Source organism: Manihot esculenta, chromosome 9 (assembly GCF_001659605.2).
Source record: "Manihot esculenta cultivar AM560-2 chromosome 9, M.esculenta_v8, whole genome shotgun sequence".
NCBI classification, from domain to species: domain Eukaryota; kingdom Viridiplantae; phylum Streptophyta; class Magnoliopsida; order Malpighiales; family Euphorbiaceae; genus Manihot; species Manihot esculenta.
In genome coordinates, this window is record NC_035169.2 from 32,742,360 (window position 1) to 32,757,298 (window position 14,939).

At 29.9% G+C, this 14,939-nt stretch overlaps 2 protein-coding genes and 1 pseudogene across 3 annotated transcripts in view; 1 reads left to right on the forward strand and 2 right to left on the reverse strand.

The window, feature by feature from the left end:
- The first annotated feature begins 599 nt into the window (after positions 1 to 599).
- On the forward strand, positions 600 to 5,647 carry LOC110622499 (annotated as a pseudogene).
- A 2,677-nt stretch (positions 5,648 to 8,324) lies between these two features.
- On the reverse strand, positions 8,325 to 9,967 carry LOC110622500 (bark storage protein A). The gene is made up of 6 exons (XM_043959622.1): positions 9,630 to 9,967; positions 9,446 to 9,516; positions 9,194 to 9,349; positions 8,908 to 9,102; positions 8,682 to 8,819; positions 8,325 to 8,611 (listed from the first exon to the last, which is right to left on the reverse strand). The coding sequence occupies exons 1-6, from the start codon at positions 9,871 to 9,873 to the stop codon at positions 8,468 to 8,470; spliced, it is 948 nt and encodes a 315-aa protein (XP_043815557.1). The 5' UTR covers positions 9,874 to 9,967; the 3' UTR covers positions 8,325 to 8,467.
- A 3,233-nt stretch (positions 9,968 to 13,200) lies between these two features.
- Positions 13,201 to 14,939, reverse strand: part of LOC110622581 (bark storage protein A) — an 88,521-nt gene continuing 86,782 nt past the window's right edge. The window contains exons 1-6 of one of the 2 annotated variants that reach the window (XM_021767012.2): positions 14,491 to 14,906; positions 14,319 to 14,389; positions 14,067 to 14,222; positions 13,799 to 13,981; positions 13,567 to 13,707; positions 13,201 to 13,474 (exon numbers count right to left, since the gene is read on the reverse strand). In XM_021767012.2, coding sequence (XP_021622704.1) covers positions 13,337 to 13,474; positions 13,567 to 13,707; positions 13,799 to 13,981; positions 14,067 to 14,222; positions 14,319 to 14,389; positions 14,491 to 14,740 — 939 coding nt within the window. In that variant the 5' untranslated portion in view covers positions 14,741 to 14,906 and the 3' untranslated portion in view covers positions 13,201 to 13,336. Of the gene's footprint in view, positions 13,475 to 13,566; positions 13,708 to 13,798; positions 13,982 to 14,066; positions 14,223 to 14,318; positions 14,390 to 14,490; positions 14,907 to 14,939 lie in introns of those variants that run through there. The other variant, XM_043959621.1, reaches the window with a different exon arrangement.

Consider the following 14,939-nt stretch of genomic DNA (forward strand, 5'->3'; position numbering starts at 1 on the left):
GATTCCGTAATTTCAGGCCGGGGTCTGTTTATTCCTTCATGATTCATTGCTAGTCTTGCTGAAATTTGAGTTAGATGAATTATATCTATTCTTTCTGTTTCAGTAAAGAAGGGAAAAGAATGTTACGTGAAATTGTTTGTAAGACACAGACGTGGCTTTCTCTCTTGTGCTTTGTTAACGCGTGCTGAAAATTTTTAACAGGAATCACGGACTCACAACTACCATGTATAACAAGGTAAAATTATTGCAGGAGCTCTAAGATTGGTAATATGACAAATATCTAACCTAATTAGAATTGTGCATAATTTTTCTTAAATATTATGTGTGTAACATTTTTATTTATTTGGCAATCAATATATTCCGCCAATTGTTATCTGCTCTCTGACGCGAATTTGGTAATTACAAGGCATATTTGATTAAAGCATTAGTGAGTTACTTAACCTGCTCCACTAACATAGAGGAACCAATCTTATTTTCCCTAATTTAGATGCCCCATATTTATATTTCAAGTGCTCTATAACTTTTTTAATTATTTTTAAAGAGAATACTAATGGTAGTTTTCAGCTGATTTGCTTCACAGGTGAACAGAAGAGAATATTATACTTTGGGACTGAATAGGCCTAAGAATTTGAAGGTTTTTTGATAACGATATCTTACGGTATTTCTGAAGTTGGAAGTGTTAACACTATGAAAACCACCAGTAAGGAAACTGCTTTGAAAGCTTTTTCATCATGTGGAAGGAGTACTAGGACCAAGAAAAGTTCATTCTCTCAATCCAATAGACCTTCAGTTGAAAAGGATATCTCCTCAAAGCGCACTGCAGGCAAATGTGGCTTGATTGATTTAGAATGGACAGATAAAATTTCGGAATGTCCTATCTACCACCCATCTTATGAGGAGTTTGAGGATCCTTTCAATTATATACAGAAAATTGCTGCAGAGGCATCTAACTATGGCATGTGAAATTGACATTCATGTTCCACTATTATGTTTTGAGATGTCAGGCTTATGGACATCCTATGAAAATATAATCTGTCAATATAAGTACACTTAAATTTATTATGACTCCCTGAATACATTTGTGCAGGCATGTCATTCCTTTTTATACTTGATCTTATTAATGCTGATTATGATGTTAGACTGAATTTTATCCTTCATTCTCCATTATTTGAGAATATGGGGGCACAGATTCCATACGCTAAAAATTACTTGTTTCGTGTCAAATTAATTATAGTTTTCACAAGGGATGTGCAAAATTTCCAGCGTTATAAAAAACAAGATAGATCTTTTAATTTGCTGACCTTTTATGATTCCATGTCATGGCAAATCTTTCAGCGGTGTTGTTTAACAAATTATAACTTCAAATTTAGGAATTTGCAAGATTGTGTCTCCTAGGGCTGTAAATGAGCCAAACTATTCGTGAGCTACTCGAGACTCGGCTCGATAAAAGCTCGACCGAATTCAGCTCGTTTTTTAAACGAGCCAAGCTTGAGCTCAATTTTGAGACTCGTCACTTAAACGAGCTGAGCTTGAGCTCCATAGTATTCGACTCGTTAAGGCTCGCGAGCTAGCTCGTTTTTAGGCTCGCGAGCTGGCTCGTTGAGAAGGCTCGCGAGCTGGCTCGTTGAGAAGGCTCGCGAGCAAGCTCGTTGAGAAGGCTCACGAGGCTCGTTAAATAGGCTCGTGAGTAATATTGTTTAAATAAATTGGTGAACCAATTCGTTAAATAAATTTATGAACAAGTTCATATATTATTAAAAAAATAAAAATAACTATAAAGTTATAAAATTTAAACTATTATAAATACTTGAAAATTATAGTATTGAAAATTACAAATAATTAAGATTAATTATTATAATTAATATTCTTTAAAATTAAATTATAAAAATCTTTTGTATATAATTATTATAATAAGATTCCATAAAATTAATGTATAATCACAAATAATCAATATTAATTATTATAATAAGTATTCTTTAAAATTATAGTACTACATGATAAATTGAGTTGTAAAAATTATATACATTTTAAAATTAAAATATAATTATAAAAATTTTTTGTATATAATTAAGCATACAGTATAAAAGATGATAATAATTATCAAAGTATATTAATAATAATTAATTAAGGTTATATGGATGTTGAAGTTGAAATTCAAGTTAACTAATTGAACAAACATGAAGATGATTATGAAGATAATTAAATTATATTAGCTTGTTTCAACTGTTGGAAGTTGGAATCAACTTTATTCGTTTGATATTAAACTTTGTGTGTAATCTAATTTTATTATGTCATTGAATTTATATTTATTTGTGTTATTTTAATTATAAATTGTGTTACGTAATTTTTTTTATGTACACTCTCTTTTTTTTATATTAGTTAAATTAATGGTGATTAAAAACTGATTAAAGTGTAATTATTAATTCGAGCTCGAGTCTGAACTTGAGCTCAAACCAAACTTTTTAATTTTGAGCTCGGTCTCGAGCTTTTTTAACGAGTTTTTTAATCGAGCTTTCCGAATTCGAGCTCGAGTTTTATTAACGAGCTTCTTAATCGAGCTTTTCGAGCTCGAGCTCGAATTAGGTTCGTTATTAAATCAAACGAGCCTTTCACGAGTCGAGCTCGAATCGAGCTCGATTATAATATTTAATTCTCGAGCCGAACTCGAATCAAATATTAGAGCTCGAGTCGAGCTCGAGCTCGAGCTCGAGCTTCCAAACTTTTTTAATAAACGAGCTTGAGCTTTACAAAGCTCGGCTCGGCTCGACTCGATTACACCCCTAGTGTCTCCTATAAAGCCTTCTGTCCCAGCTTCTGAGGTACTAAGGGACTTCAAATTTCCAACTTATGTGCAACCACTTCGGCTCACTGAATGCAATATGGATGACAAGTTTACTTTCTCAATAGGCAAGAGGTATGTTTCTTGGTATTGTAGATATTAAGTTATAATCTCTACAGCATTTTGGACTCTTATTTGCTGCTTTTATTTTCATTTGGATGTTAAATAAAATGCAAGTTTTATAATGTCTGAGCTTGTGTTCTCTGCAGAGAATACACCTTCAAAACTTTTGAGTATGGCAGATGAAAATTTTTTTTGTAGATTCTCTAGTTCCAAATATCTTTCTCCTGAACATTTGGAGAAGAATTTTTGGCTCGAAATGTCCTGTGGGAAGGAAGAAACTGCAGAGTATGCAATCAATGTTGATGGTAGTGCCTTTTCTAGTGATCCTGATGATCAACTAGGAGCAAGCAAATGGAACTTGAAGGTATCTTTCCCATTTATTTCTGATAGTATTTTTTCTTTTATCTTAAATTCTTTAACTTCTGTTTTTCATCTCCATAATTTTTCTTCATTGCATCCTCAAAGTAGATTTTTTTTTCTTCATCTCAGACTCTGCCAAAGCTGCCAAATTCCGTATTGCTTTTGGTTGAAAATGAAATACCAGTATGGCTATAATTTCATGCCTTGATAAATATTTTCATTGTGTTTTTGAGCTTTTCCTTGACATATTTTTATTTATATTCAGGGAGTGACAAATCCCATGCTTTATATTGGAATGGTATATAGCATGTTTGCATGGCATGTGGAAGATCACTATTTATTCAGGTAAATATGCTCTCTGGTGCTTCCGTGTCTCTGTCTACTTCTCAAGTCCTTAACTTTTGTCCATGTACCTTGAATTTCCCATTTTCAGCATTAATTATGATCATACTGGTGCTCCAAAGACTTGGTATGGCGTACCCAGTTATGCAGGTCTACAGTTTGAAAAAGTAGTCCTGGAGAATGTGTATGCTCATGACATTTTATCTATTGATAATGAGGATGGAGTTTTCAAAGAAATTGCAGAGAAAACAACAATGTTTCCACCAAGTATCTTGCTAAAACAAAGTGTGCCAGTTTACAAGGCTGTGCAGATGCCAGGGGAGTTTGTTGTCACCTTTCCTAGAGCATACCATGCTGGATTTAGTAATGGTAAGAATTATCTCAATGTATTACACTTACCTACTTTTCATTCCTTAGAAAATGTGAGGTCCTTTTCGTTGAAGTCTATGCCTATTTTCTGCTTTTGTGAACATTGCAGGCTTCAATTGTGGGGAGGCTGTGAACTTTGCTATTGGCGATTGGTTTCCATTTGGGGAACTGGCCTCTAAGCGATATGCTCGTATTGGCATGATGGCAATCCTTCCACGTGAGGAAATTCTATGTAAGGAATCAGCTCAGCTTTTGAAACATGAAGATTTGAATCGCTCATCAGCAGGATTGGCCTCTCATAATTCTCTAGAGATATCCTTTGTAAGACACATGCGGTTTTTCAATAATGCTCTTTGGAAGCTAAAGAATAATGTGGAAAACTTAAATCGTCAATATTATTATCGAATACTCATGGAACTATCATCTGTGGCACCTGTAAACGGGACAGTTACTTGGCTTTCCTAGAGTGCAATAAGTGCTTTCATCTTCTCTGCCATTTTCACAGTAAAAGAATGGCTGTTTAAAGATTCATTCCAACATCTCAACTACTCAAAGTCTCTATATTTCTTTTTCGCACCATATTGATTTTTTTTTTTTCATTTGGTGGATAATTTCAGATATTAAGTCTCTTGACTGTCCTTGTGGAGGCAAACGTAATCTCTTTATAAGGGAGAACATACGGGATATGGAAGAATTGGCCCAGAAATTGGAGGAAGAAGGGATAATGCGGAAGATTCAAAAAGAGACAAAATATGGCAATAATGTTGGCCTGCAGCCAAATGCAATAAACTTTTGCAAGAAAAGTGAACGCATTCCAGATAGCAAGGTAAGGCCTGAACTAAATCCTGAAACTATCATAACACTCTAGCTTGGGATTAATTGGGCGAAGCTAATTTGCCGGGGCTTTTAACAGAATGCCAGCCTTCTTACTTTTAAAATCTCTAGTGCTACCTTATCTAATACCTCTCCTTTTTCTTCTTGTTTTGTGTGCTTGTGTGGAGGCTCATTGAACCTTTAGTTACACAATAAAGAGATAATATTCCCCCTATGAACTCTGGTATACGCAGTTCAAGCCATGCTAAAAGACCCTCCATATCCAAAAGGGAGTAGCCATCCTGAAATATAATCTCACGATTTACTTACATTGCTCCTCTGTTTAATCGTGATTCATTTTAAAATTTAATTAACATCTTGCAAAATGATGCATGATTTTATTATTATTATTTTTTTAAAATTGAAAATTTTAAATTAGAAAAGAAATGAAATATTCCATTCCAAACAAGAAAATTATAGAAAAGAATCGAATTGAATTGAATTCTTAGTGAAATTTTTTTATTCCAAACAAGGGGTGAAAGACTTTGGCTCAAGTATCAATTCGCTAAGATGACCATTTTAAACTCAATTTTCTTACGACAGAATGATGACCTGCAAAGGCAAGAAAGTGGTGCTACAAGAACTGGTGAATCCATCAAGGAAATGACAGCCACTAATGCCAGAGGGAAAGATGATAATGGTGATTCTGATGTGGTGAAGTCTAATAAGAGAGGTTGCCTTGGCTTGACAGGATTATTGCCCTTCTTGAGTGATTGCAAGAGGGCCAGAACAAGCTGCAAATTACAGAAGACTCCAAGAAAATTCAGTAAGTCCGCCTCTGAAGTGCCTTCAAGTGCTTAGTAGTAAAGATTTTGTTTAGGTTATTCAAACATCAAAGAAAGCTATAATTAACACCATTTATTGCCATCAACTTACAGGACAGGAGTATATTGTAAGATTCATATTAAACGAAACTTTTGCAATATTGGTCAAATTTTCACAATTGTAAAATTATACTTGATATACACATTTCAATTGGCATTTTGTACTCTCTCTCTCTTGTGGAGCCTTATTTATTTTGCTGTGAATGATGATTGTTCTTTTCTGAATTGCAAAGGCCACAAGGGAAATAGAGATACTGGAGTGGATATAGCTAGTATTGTTGTAGAATTTAATCAACATACACGGCATAGCAGCCTATGCTTTTGAAGTTCAACTATTCTGGTTAATATTTAAGGGCTCTGAAGCACTTGACGAGAAGCATTTAATGGTTCTAAATGATCTCCCCTAATTTACAATTTTATGGGGTTTTGTTAAAAAGCACTTAGATGGAGCACTTAGCAATGTATCTTCATAGATCAAGAATTATGAAATCGCCCTTTTCATTCTGAGCGATGGAGGGTGCAAATACACACTAATTAAGGTTCATTTAATATACTAACTTTTCATCTTAATACTTATAAATACTAAGTTTATAAAAAGGTTTGACTAAATAATTTAGTATATTACTCTCATTTAATTTTAAAAATTTCATCATATATTTTTTTAATATCATTTTTAATAATTTTAATAATATACTTATAAACTACTTATTACCAACATAACAATTATTTTTCAATCACATATAAACATTTTAATCAAATACATAATTATTTAAAATTAAAATGTTTATAAATTTTAAATAACTTAAAAATATTTAATATTTATAAATAGGTATGCCAAACACTGCTATATTGACAATAGCTGTTTATTTTAGGAAAATTTGGCCATAAACTTGGAATCAATTGGTCAACCATTATTTTTTAATTGACTTATTTTATGTGTTTTAGTAAAAATTAATTCCATCAAATTCAACCGTCCCTCATGCCATTATTGCTAGATGATATTCATTTGATTTCGTTCATCCAGTCATCGTCTGCCATCCACTATCATCGCGCTGTCGTCCATCACTTGATAAGGAGGACAGTGACTAGCCGGTAACAACTATGAGAGGTGAGAGAAATCGGCTTGAAAGAAGGTGGGAAAAGGATAGGGAAAGAGAAAGGACAATATGAGGATAAGGGTAATTTTTAGAATTATATTTTATTTTCTTTCTTTTAATTACGTTTATATTATTAATTTAACGGAATTTTTGAATGGAAAAGTTTTGAATTTGAATGAAATTAAAGTTAAAAAAGTAAAGTGTTGGATTTTAAAAATAAAAAATAAACCCATTAATTATATTATATCTTAAAAATGAAAAAATAATTTTGCTTTAATTTTGTTGACTAGAAATATTGGAAAGCCATGCCACAAGGAAGTCTCAAAGTACCAAATAATTTCACTCGTTATTTTACGTAGTAATGGATAACAGCATTTGATTTTGGAAATGAGGGATTTAGGGAGGCCATCCATGCTATCGGAAAATTTTCAAATTTTATAGAGATATTTAGATAATTTTATATATAATAAAAAAAGTTACTATTAAGTCTGTTATTTAAAAACAATTATTAATTAATTTTTATTATTAAATCACTCAATTAAAATATTTTATAATTTATAAAATTAATTTTTTAAATCTTTTTATCAAATAAATCATCATCCCATTCAATACTATTTAATTCATCTAATTTTAATTATTTATTTTATTTTATCCCTCTCATTCTCTATTTTTTTCAATCTAAAAAATTTATTTTTTATCTTTAAAATTTCAACTTCAATATATAATTTTTTAAAAAAATTATTCATTCATTGTATAATTTAATTTTATACGCTATTTTTATTATTAAGAAGTAATTATTTCACATAATTAGTTTTTAATTTATTTATATAATTAAAAAGAGAAATCAATTTAAATTTTTATAAATAAAAGTGTTTTATAAATAATATTTTATTAATTAATAAATTTTATAGACTATTTAAATTTAAAAATTAATTTAACTTTAAAAATATAAATTTAATGGGTTATAATTTAAATAATTTAAATTTAAAAATATTTAAATATAAATTAAATATTATTTTTAAAGATAATAAATTAGATTATTTAAATTTAAGAAAATAAAATGAAAATATTATTTTCATAGGGTTAGATAATTTAAAAAAATAAATTTTATAATAAATATTATATTAAATAGTTATGTTACAGTATTAATTTTTGTATGAATTTGCATGAAATAATTTATTTTATAATAAATATTATTAAAAATTGATTTTATAATATAATAAATGATAAATTATTTATCGATTTATTTTTTACTTAGGAAGATATATTTATAAATATTAAAAATAAAAGTATTATTAATATATTTTAATTAATAAAAAATAGATAAATTGTAATTTAATTATAATATTTTATTAATTTTTTTATAAATTTTTTAACAAAATATATATGTATATTTTTGACATAATTATTTATTAAAATTGAATCTCTGAATAAAATTTCTGAATTCATTATTAATTTTGAGCCATTTTCTTTTTTTAACATATAGGATCCATCCAAAATTTAAGAAAACGGAAAAAACCTGGAGCTGTGTATTAATAACTTCCGGGCATGAAAAAGTTTCAGCACGTAATAATTACTTATTTATTTATTTATAGCAGCAGATCATTATAAAATCCAAATGAGTACGTAGACGCCATTGACGAGCTTATTTATTAGTAAGGACAAGCTTATTTCTTATTTTTGAGTGATGATCATCAGAATTAAGAAGAAGCACGAGGAACACTAATCAGAAAAATGAAGCGGTCCAAGACTTTCACTGCATTTGCAGCAACCATATCCGTTTCATTTTCTCCGCCACTAACTCCACGCACCACAAGAAATCGCAGATTATTTGTATAAGCTCCCTGCAATTAAATAATTAATTAACCAAACCCAATTAATTCGTAAATGGCGATTTTTAAAATTTGCACTAACCAATAACCCAGCAAAGCTACTTGTATCCGCCGTTGAGGCCCCAAAAGTTTTGTAAAGGAACTTTTTGTATGCTTCATTGTTCAACTGCATATCTGCGCTGGCGAGCTTCAATCCATGAACAACTTCAACTGACTCTACCTGCAACATATATATAATTAATATGGATTTTCATATATATTTGTTTGCTGGGAAATTTCAGTGAAAATTTCAAAACTACAAGATGCACCGAAGTCTTATATGCAGCACGGAGCCATTCTAGAGAAATTATTGCAGGAGTCCAAAAAGTTTCTTTTACTTTCCCATTAACGTAAATCTGTGATTTTTCATACTCTACACTTCCAAGCAAATTGGCTCCCCCCTCTGGATAATTGAATTCCGTGAACTTGAGCTGACCTTCATCTTCCTCTTCTGCATAGAATGGCTACACAAGCAACATACGTATATAAATGAAGAAACTCAGCGTGCTAAGTGAGAAAACTTGGTTATAACTTTATATATATATATATATATACCTGCCATATCCAAACTCCAGTGGCGGCAATCCATTTGGGTATAACAACACTGCCGACGCTCAATGAATCGTTAAGGGCTTGGCCATACCCAAGAAGGATAACTCCTCCAAGATTAAAGTTATCAGCCATGATTTGCAATGTTATGCCCACGTTTGCCTAATTCATTGCATATTAAAATTTCAGTACATGCTAGCATGTACGTAATTGATAAAATATAAATACAAAATTTTATTGAAATATATATGTATATACCGCTGGTCTGCTAGCACTTCTTACGTAGACTATATGAGCTCCTTGAATCGTTCCAAGCACGAATGTTCTTCCTGAGAATGGACAAAAAAATCACGTCCACGTCACAGAGTAGTAATTTTTTGGAGGAAATTATAACTAAGGAAGGTTTTGTAAGAAGAGTTTGAAGCAGAGGTTAATTAATTACCCAACAATTCAACAGATGAATTAACATGGAAGATGCCAGACTCATTAAGTGCCTTCTCACAGCAAATTTCAGTTACAATTAAACCTATAGATCGTGGTTCTTCACTGGACTTTTGAACAGTTCCTCGCAGAGGTTTTTTCACACTAAGTTGCATAGTGGGTGACGCCATAGCTAGCAGCCCAACCACCACCAACGCTGCCATTTCAACCGTCCACCTCTCTCGTCGTGTTACTGCCACTGCCATTGGTTTTCTCCCCGGAGAGGTAGGTGTAAGCAACAAGTGAAGAACAATGGGTTGCTTGGAGAGTCGTTATCTCATGCGGCTTTATATGCGGAAATATAAATATCACGGCCTCGATCTTACACGAGGTTGTTTTTAAAATAATATTTATATTAATTACTGAAAGACTAAGTGACTACATTGTTAATATTTATAAAATTGACAACAATTAAAATAGAAGCAACAAAATTCTTATTGTAAACAACACCAATTAGATTGCGAAACTTATTTAAAAATGAAAAGATGAAAATGGTTTTAATTGGCAAGCACCTGAGTTTGGTTTCAGTGAGGTTAGTTTGTTTTTTTTTTTTTTTTTTTTTTTTTTTTTTTTTTTTAATTTGAGATTTAATTAAATAGGAATTATAAAAAAAAAAATAAGAGTAATTCAATTATTTCGTACTTCAATAATTTTTAAATTAAATGAAGGGACTGTTTAATTAATTACTTATAATGTAATATAGAGGATGGCTTAATATATTTCTCTCCGTTTAGTTAATTACTTCTAATGTAATATAGATGGCGATTTAATATATTTTTTAAAAACGTTAAAATTAACTAATAAATTTTACTAAAATTGAAAAATTAAATAATTATTTTTTAATTTGTAATGTTATCGAGGTATAATTTGAGTGCTTTGCTCAAGAAATTTTGTTGGTTTTCTTGACATTACATATTTTTTTTAAAATAAAAATTATTTATTTATTTTTTATAAAAATAATCTTATGACATTACATATTTTTATGTAAAAATGTTATGTTTTTGTTATTTCATGTAAATTAATTATTTTAAAGGTGCTATTTGTTAAAAAAAAATGCTAATCTTAATTTAATGTTAATTTGTCATTTTCGTTATTTTATGTAAAACTATTTATTTTATGATTTTAGGAGTATTATTATTTTTTGCAGGTTTTTTTAAAATGATATCTGATAATAATTAGTAGGAGTGTCTTTTTTGTACTTAAATGTAACTAATTTTACTTAGGAATAATTATAAAAATAAAATAAAATTTTATATTTTAATTTATAATAAAAAGATTACTTTTACTTTGTTAGTAAAGGAAACTTTTTTCCTTACATCCATCAAATATTACAGATAAATTACTATATTTTAGTATTTATATTTTTTAAATTTATTCTTTTAAATTTTATTTAATTAATAAAATTAATCTCTTATTTTGAAGATTATATTTTTAATTAAAATTAATCTCTATATTTTTTAAATTAATTACTAAATATTATAATTATTAACAAATTTTTATATTTACATCTTAATCTTTCTGTTTATTAAATTTTAATATCTTATATATAAAATATAAGTAAAAATTAAATAAAAAATAAATCAAAAAGAAATGTAATTTATATTTTATATATTTTATTAAATCTTCAGAATTAAAATGTTATATATTTAAATTAACAATTATTTTTAATTAATTTTTAAATATCTTCATAATAGGTGTTAAAAAAGATTATACTTTGTTAATGGAGTACTAAAAGCATATGATTTTTTTTTTTATATAACAAATTGAATTATAAAATTTTATTTGAAAAAAAAGAGTCAAAAATCAAATTGTAGTTTTTTATAATTATTTTTTTATGTACCTTAATTCTTTTGTTATAAAATTACAATTTTTTTTTCAGAGAGTACGAAAAAGCAGCAAATATATTGTTGCAATTATAGTGTATATGCAAATATTTAAAAAATATATTTTGTTTTGATAATCAAGTTTATTATTTTGCATAAAGTTATAACTTATTTTTGTTATTTTATGTAAATTTGTTATTGTTGTTTTTTTATGCGGAATTGTCAATGTTATGATATTACATGATTTTAAAAAAAAATTTGTGTTTGTGTAAATTAGTGATTTTTGTTATTTTCTATAAATTGTTTTTTCAAATTATTTTATGTAAATTAATTGGAATATAAATTATTTTATAAACATTTGTTATTTATGTAAAATAATTTTATGATATTCCATAATTTTATAAAGTTTTTTGCTTTATGTAAATTAATCACTTTTAAGTATTTTATGTAAAGTTGGTATCTTTGTTATTGTTTTATACAATTTTTATTATCTTATTTTATGTTAAATAATCATTTTTGTTATTTTTTTTTTGTAAACTTGTAATTTGTTAGATATCACACACTTCATTATCATTTGCAAGGAAGCCAAACTTCAAATCCAAGCAGAGAAAAAGAGATAAAGCTGTTATGAACCATCCAGCTTATAAGCTTCACTACAAATCTCTATGCTTACAAAGCATAATACAAGCCTAGAAGGAGGGCTCAAACACCATTCATATATCGTACGATAAATTAATAAAAAAAATATATGTTTTATAAGTAAATGATTGTATTTTAAAAAAATTATAATTAACAAATATTTTCTTTTAAATAAATATTTTGACATAAATATCTTAGGGCTTGGATGTGAAAGGACAGTAGTTTACTCATCAGCGTCATAGATGGCTGCACCTCTAACACTTGGCTTGCTTATTTTTCTTAAGGGTTCATCTCCTGTGACCCAGATGGAGAGGAGGTGGGTGAGTAAAGATGAAATCCTCTCTCTTAAGGGACCTCTCTATATGTACTTAATCTGAACTGCATGCGTGTATTTGGCTTCTACCTTCCTTCTCTGTTTAATATAAAATTTGTTGGTGGGTTAAGTTGTTTTCTTTCCTCTATGCCTCAGTAAGCTTTGATCGTATGGCCTTCAAGGCCATTATTATGAGAGTTTCTCGTACTAGCATGTGAACTGGCTTTTCCTCCAGCAACAACAATCGGTAGTTTTTCCAAAAATAGGCGGTCTCTTGTTTTTATTTTTCAGCTGGATTGAGTTGAATTTTAAAGAATTTAGGGTGCTAATTAGTTTCTTGGACTTTTCTTATGGACGTTGGTAGTCCCTTTTACTTAGTTCTCCTTGCATGTTCTATGTTCTCTTAGAATCGACTTGTTTAATGTATTTAATTATATATTTTCTTTAAAGTTCAGAGGCTTAAGAGAAAAAAAAATTTATTTATAATTTATTTACAGATGCTCTCCATCCATTGGATGATTGAAGCCGGTGAACTGGAGTTGACCTTCTCTTATATTGATTTGAATCTCTACTAACATTAAAATAATAATTAAAAAAAAAATTATGTTAAGATTATCCAAACAAAAAATAAAACTACAATTGACAGCATTGTTTGCGATTAACATTTATTTTAAAAAAATATTAATATTGGCCTTGAGTCCATTTACTTCACCGATAAATTATTTTTTAAAAAAATTAATAATTGAAAATTTGAATAGAAAATATTAATATTATTATTTATTTATAATAGCAGACCATTACAAAATCCAAATGAGTACGTAGACGACATTAGCTAGCTTATTTAGTACTCAAAGGACAAGCTTATTTAATATTTTTGAGTGATCATCACAAGAATTAAGAAGAAGCAGGAGGAACACTAATCAGATAAATGAAGCGGTCCACCACTTTCATTGCATTTGCAGCAACCATATCTGTGTCATTGCCCGAAACTCCACGCACCACAAGAAGTCGCAGATTGTTTGAATAAGCTCCCTGCATTAATTAATTAATTAATTTTCATTGTTTCCACTACTTAATTTAATCTGAGATAGATTTTTATAGTGATCGTTTAAATTTTCACTAACCAATGCCCCAGTAATGCTAGTTGTATCCGAAATTGAGGCACCAAAAATCAAGTTAAGAAAGCGTCTGTAAAATTTTTCATTGTCCAAGTGCACATCTGCGCTGGCGAGCTTCAATCCATGAAAAACTTCAACTGAGTCTACCTGCAGCATATATATAAAATGGATTTTATATATATTTGTTTGCTGGGAAATTTCAATGAAAATTTCAAAACTACAAGATGCATGAACAAACCTGAATCCTAGATGCAACTTGGAGCCATTCTGCAGTAACAGGAATCCAAAAACTTTCTTTTACTTCCTCATGAATGTAAATCTGTGATTTTTTATACTTTACGCTTCCAAGCAAATTGTCCCCAGGATATGGAAAATTGAAGTCTCCGAACTTGAGCGGACCTTCCTTTGTTGCTTGGAATGGCTACACAATAAATACATATACAAATGAAGAAACTCAGCATGCTAAGTGAGAAGCCTTGATTTGACGTTTATATATATGTAAATACCTGCCATGTCCAAACTCCAGTGGAACCAATCAGGCTGGGTATAACAACACTGCCGACGCTCAATGAGTCAGTAAGGGCAAGACCAAGCCCAAGAAGGATAACTCCTCCAAGCTTAAAGTTATCAGCCATGATTTGCAATGTTATGCCCAAGTTTGCCTAATTCATTGCTTATTAAAATTTCAATACATGCTTGCATGTACGTAATTGATAAAATATAAATACAAAATTTTAATGAAATATATATGTATATACCGCTGGTCTACTGGCACTTCTTACGTAGACAATATCGGCTCCATGAATCTTTCCAAGCACGAATGTTCTTCCTGAGAAATGGACAAAAAAATCACGGCACAGAGTTGTAAATTTTTGGAGGAAACTAGGAAGGTTTTGTAAGAAGAGTTTGAAGCAGAGGTTAATTAATTACCCAACAATTCAACAGATGAAGTAACATGAAAGATGCCAGACTCATTAAGTGCCTTCTCACAGCAAATTTTAGTTACAATTAAGCCTATAGATCGTGGTTCTTCACTACTGGACTTCTGGACAGTCCCTCGCAGAGGTTCTTTCACATTAAGTTGCATGGTGGGCGACGCCATAGCTAGCAGCCCAACCACCACCACCACCACTGCCATTTCAACCGCCCACCTCTCTCGTTGTGGTACTGCCACACCCATTGGTTTTCTCCCCGCTGGAAAGATAGGTGCAAGTAACAAGTGAACAAGGACAGGCAATTAAATTAGTAAAGAACAATGGGTTGCTTGGAGTGTCGCTATCTCAGGCAGCTTTATATATGGAAATATAGACATCCATCGCTTGATCTTACGCGAGGTTGTTTTTGAAATATCACTTAGAATTGATAAATTGTATTATTTG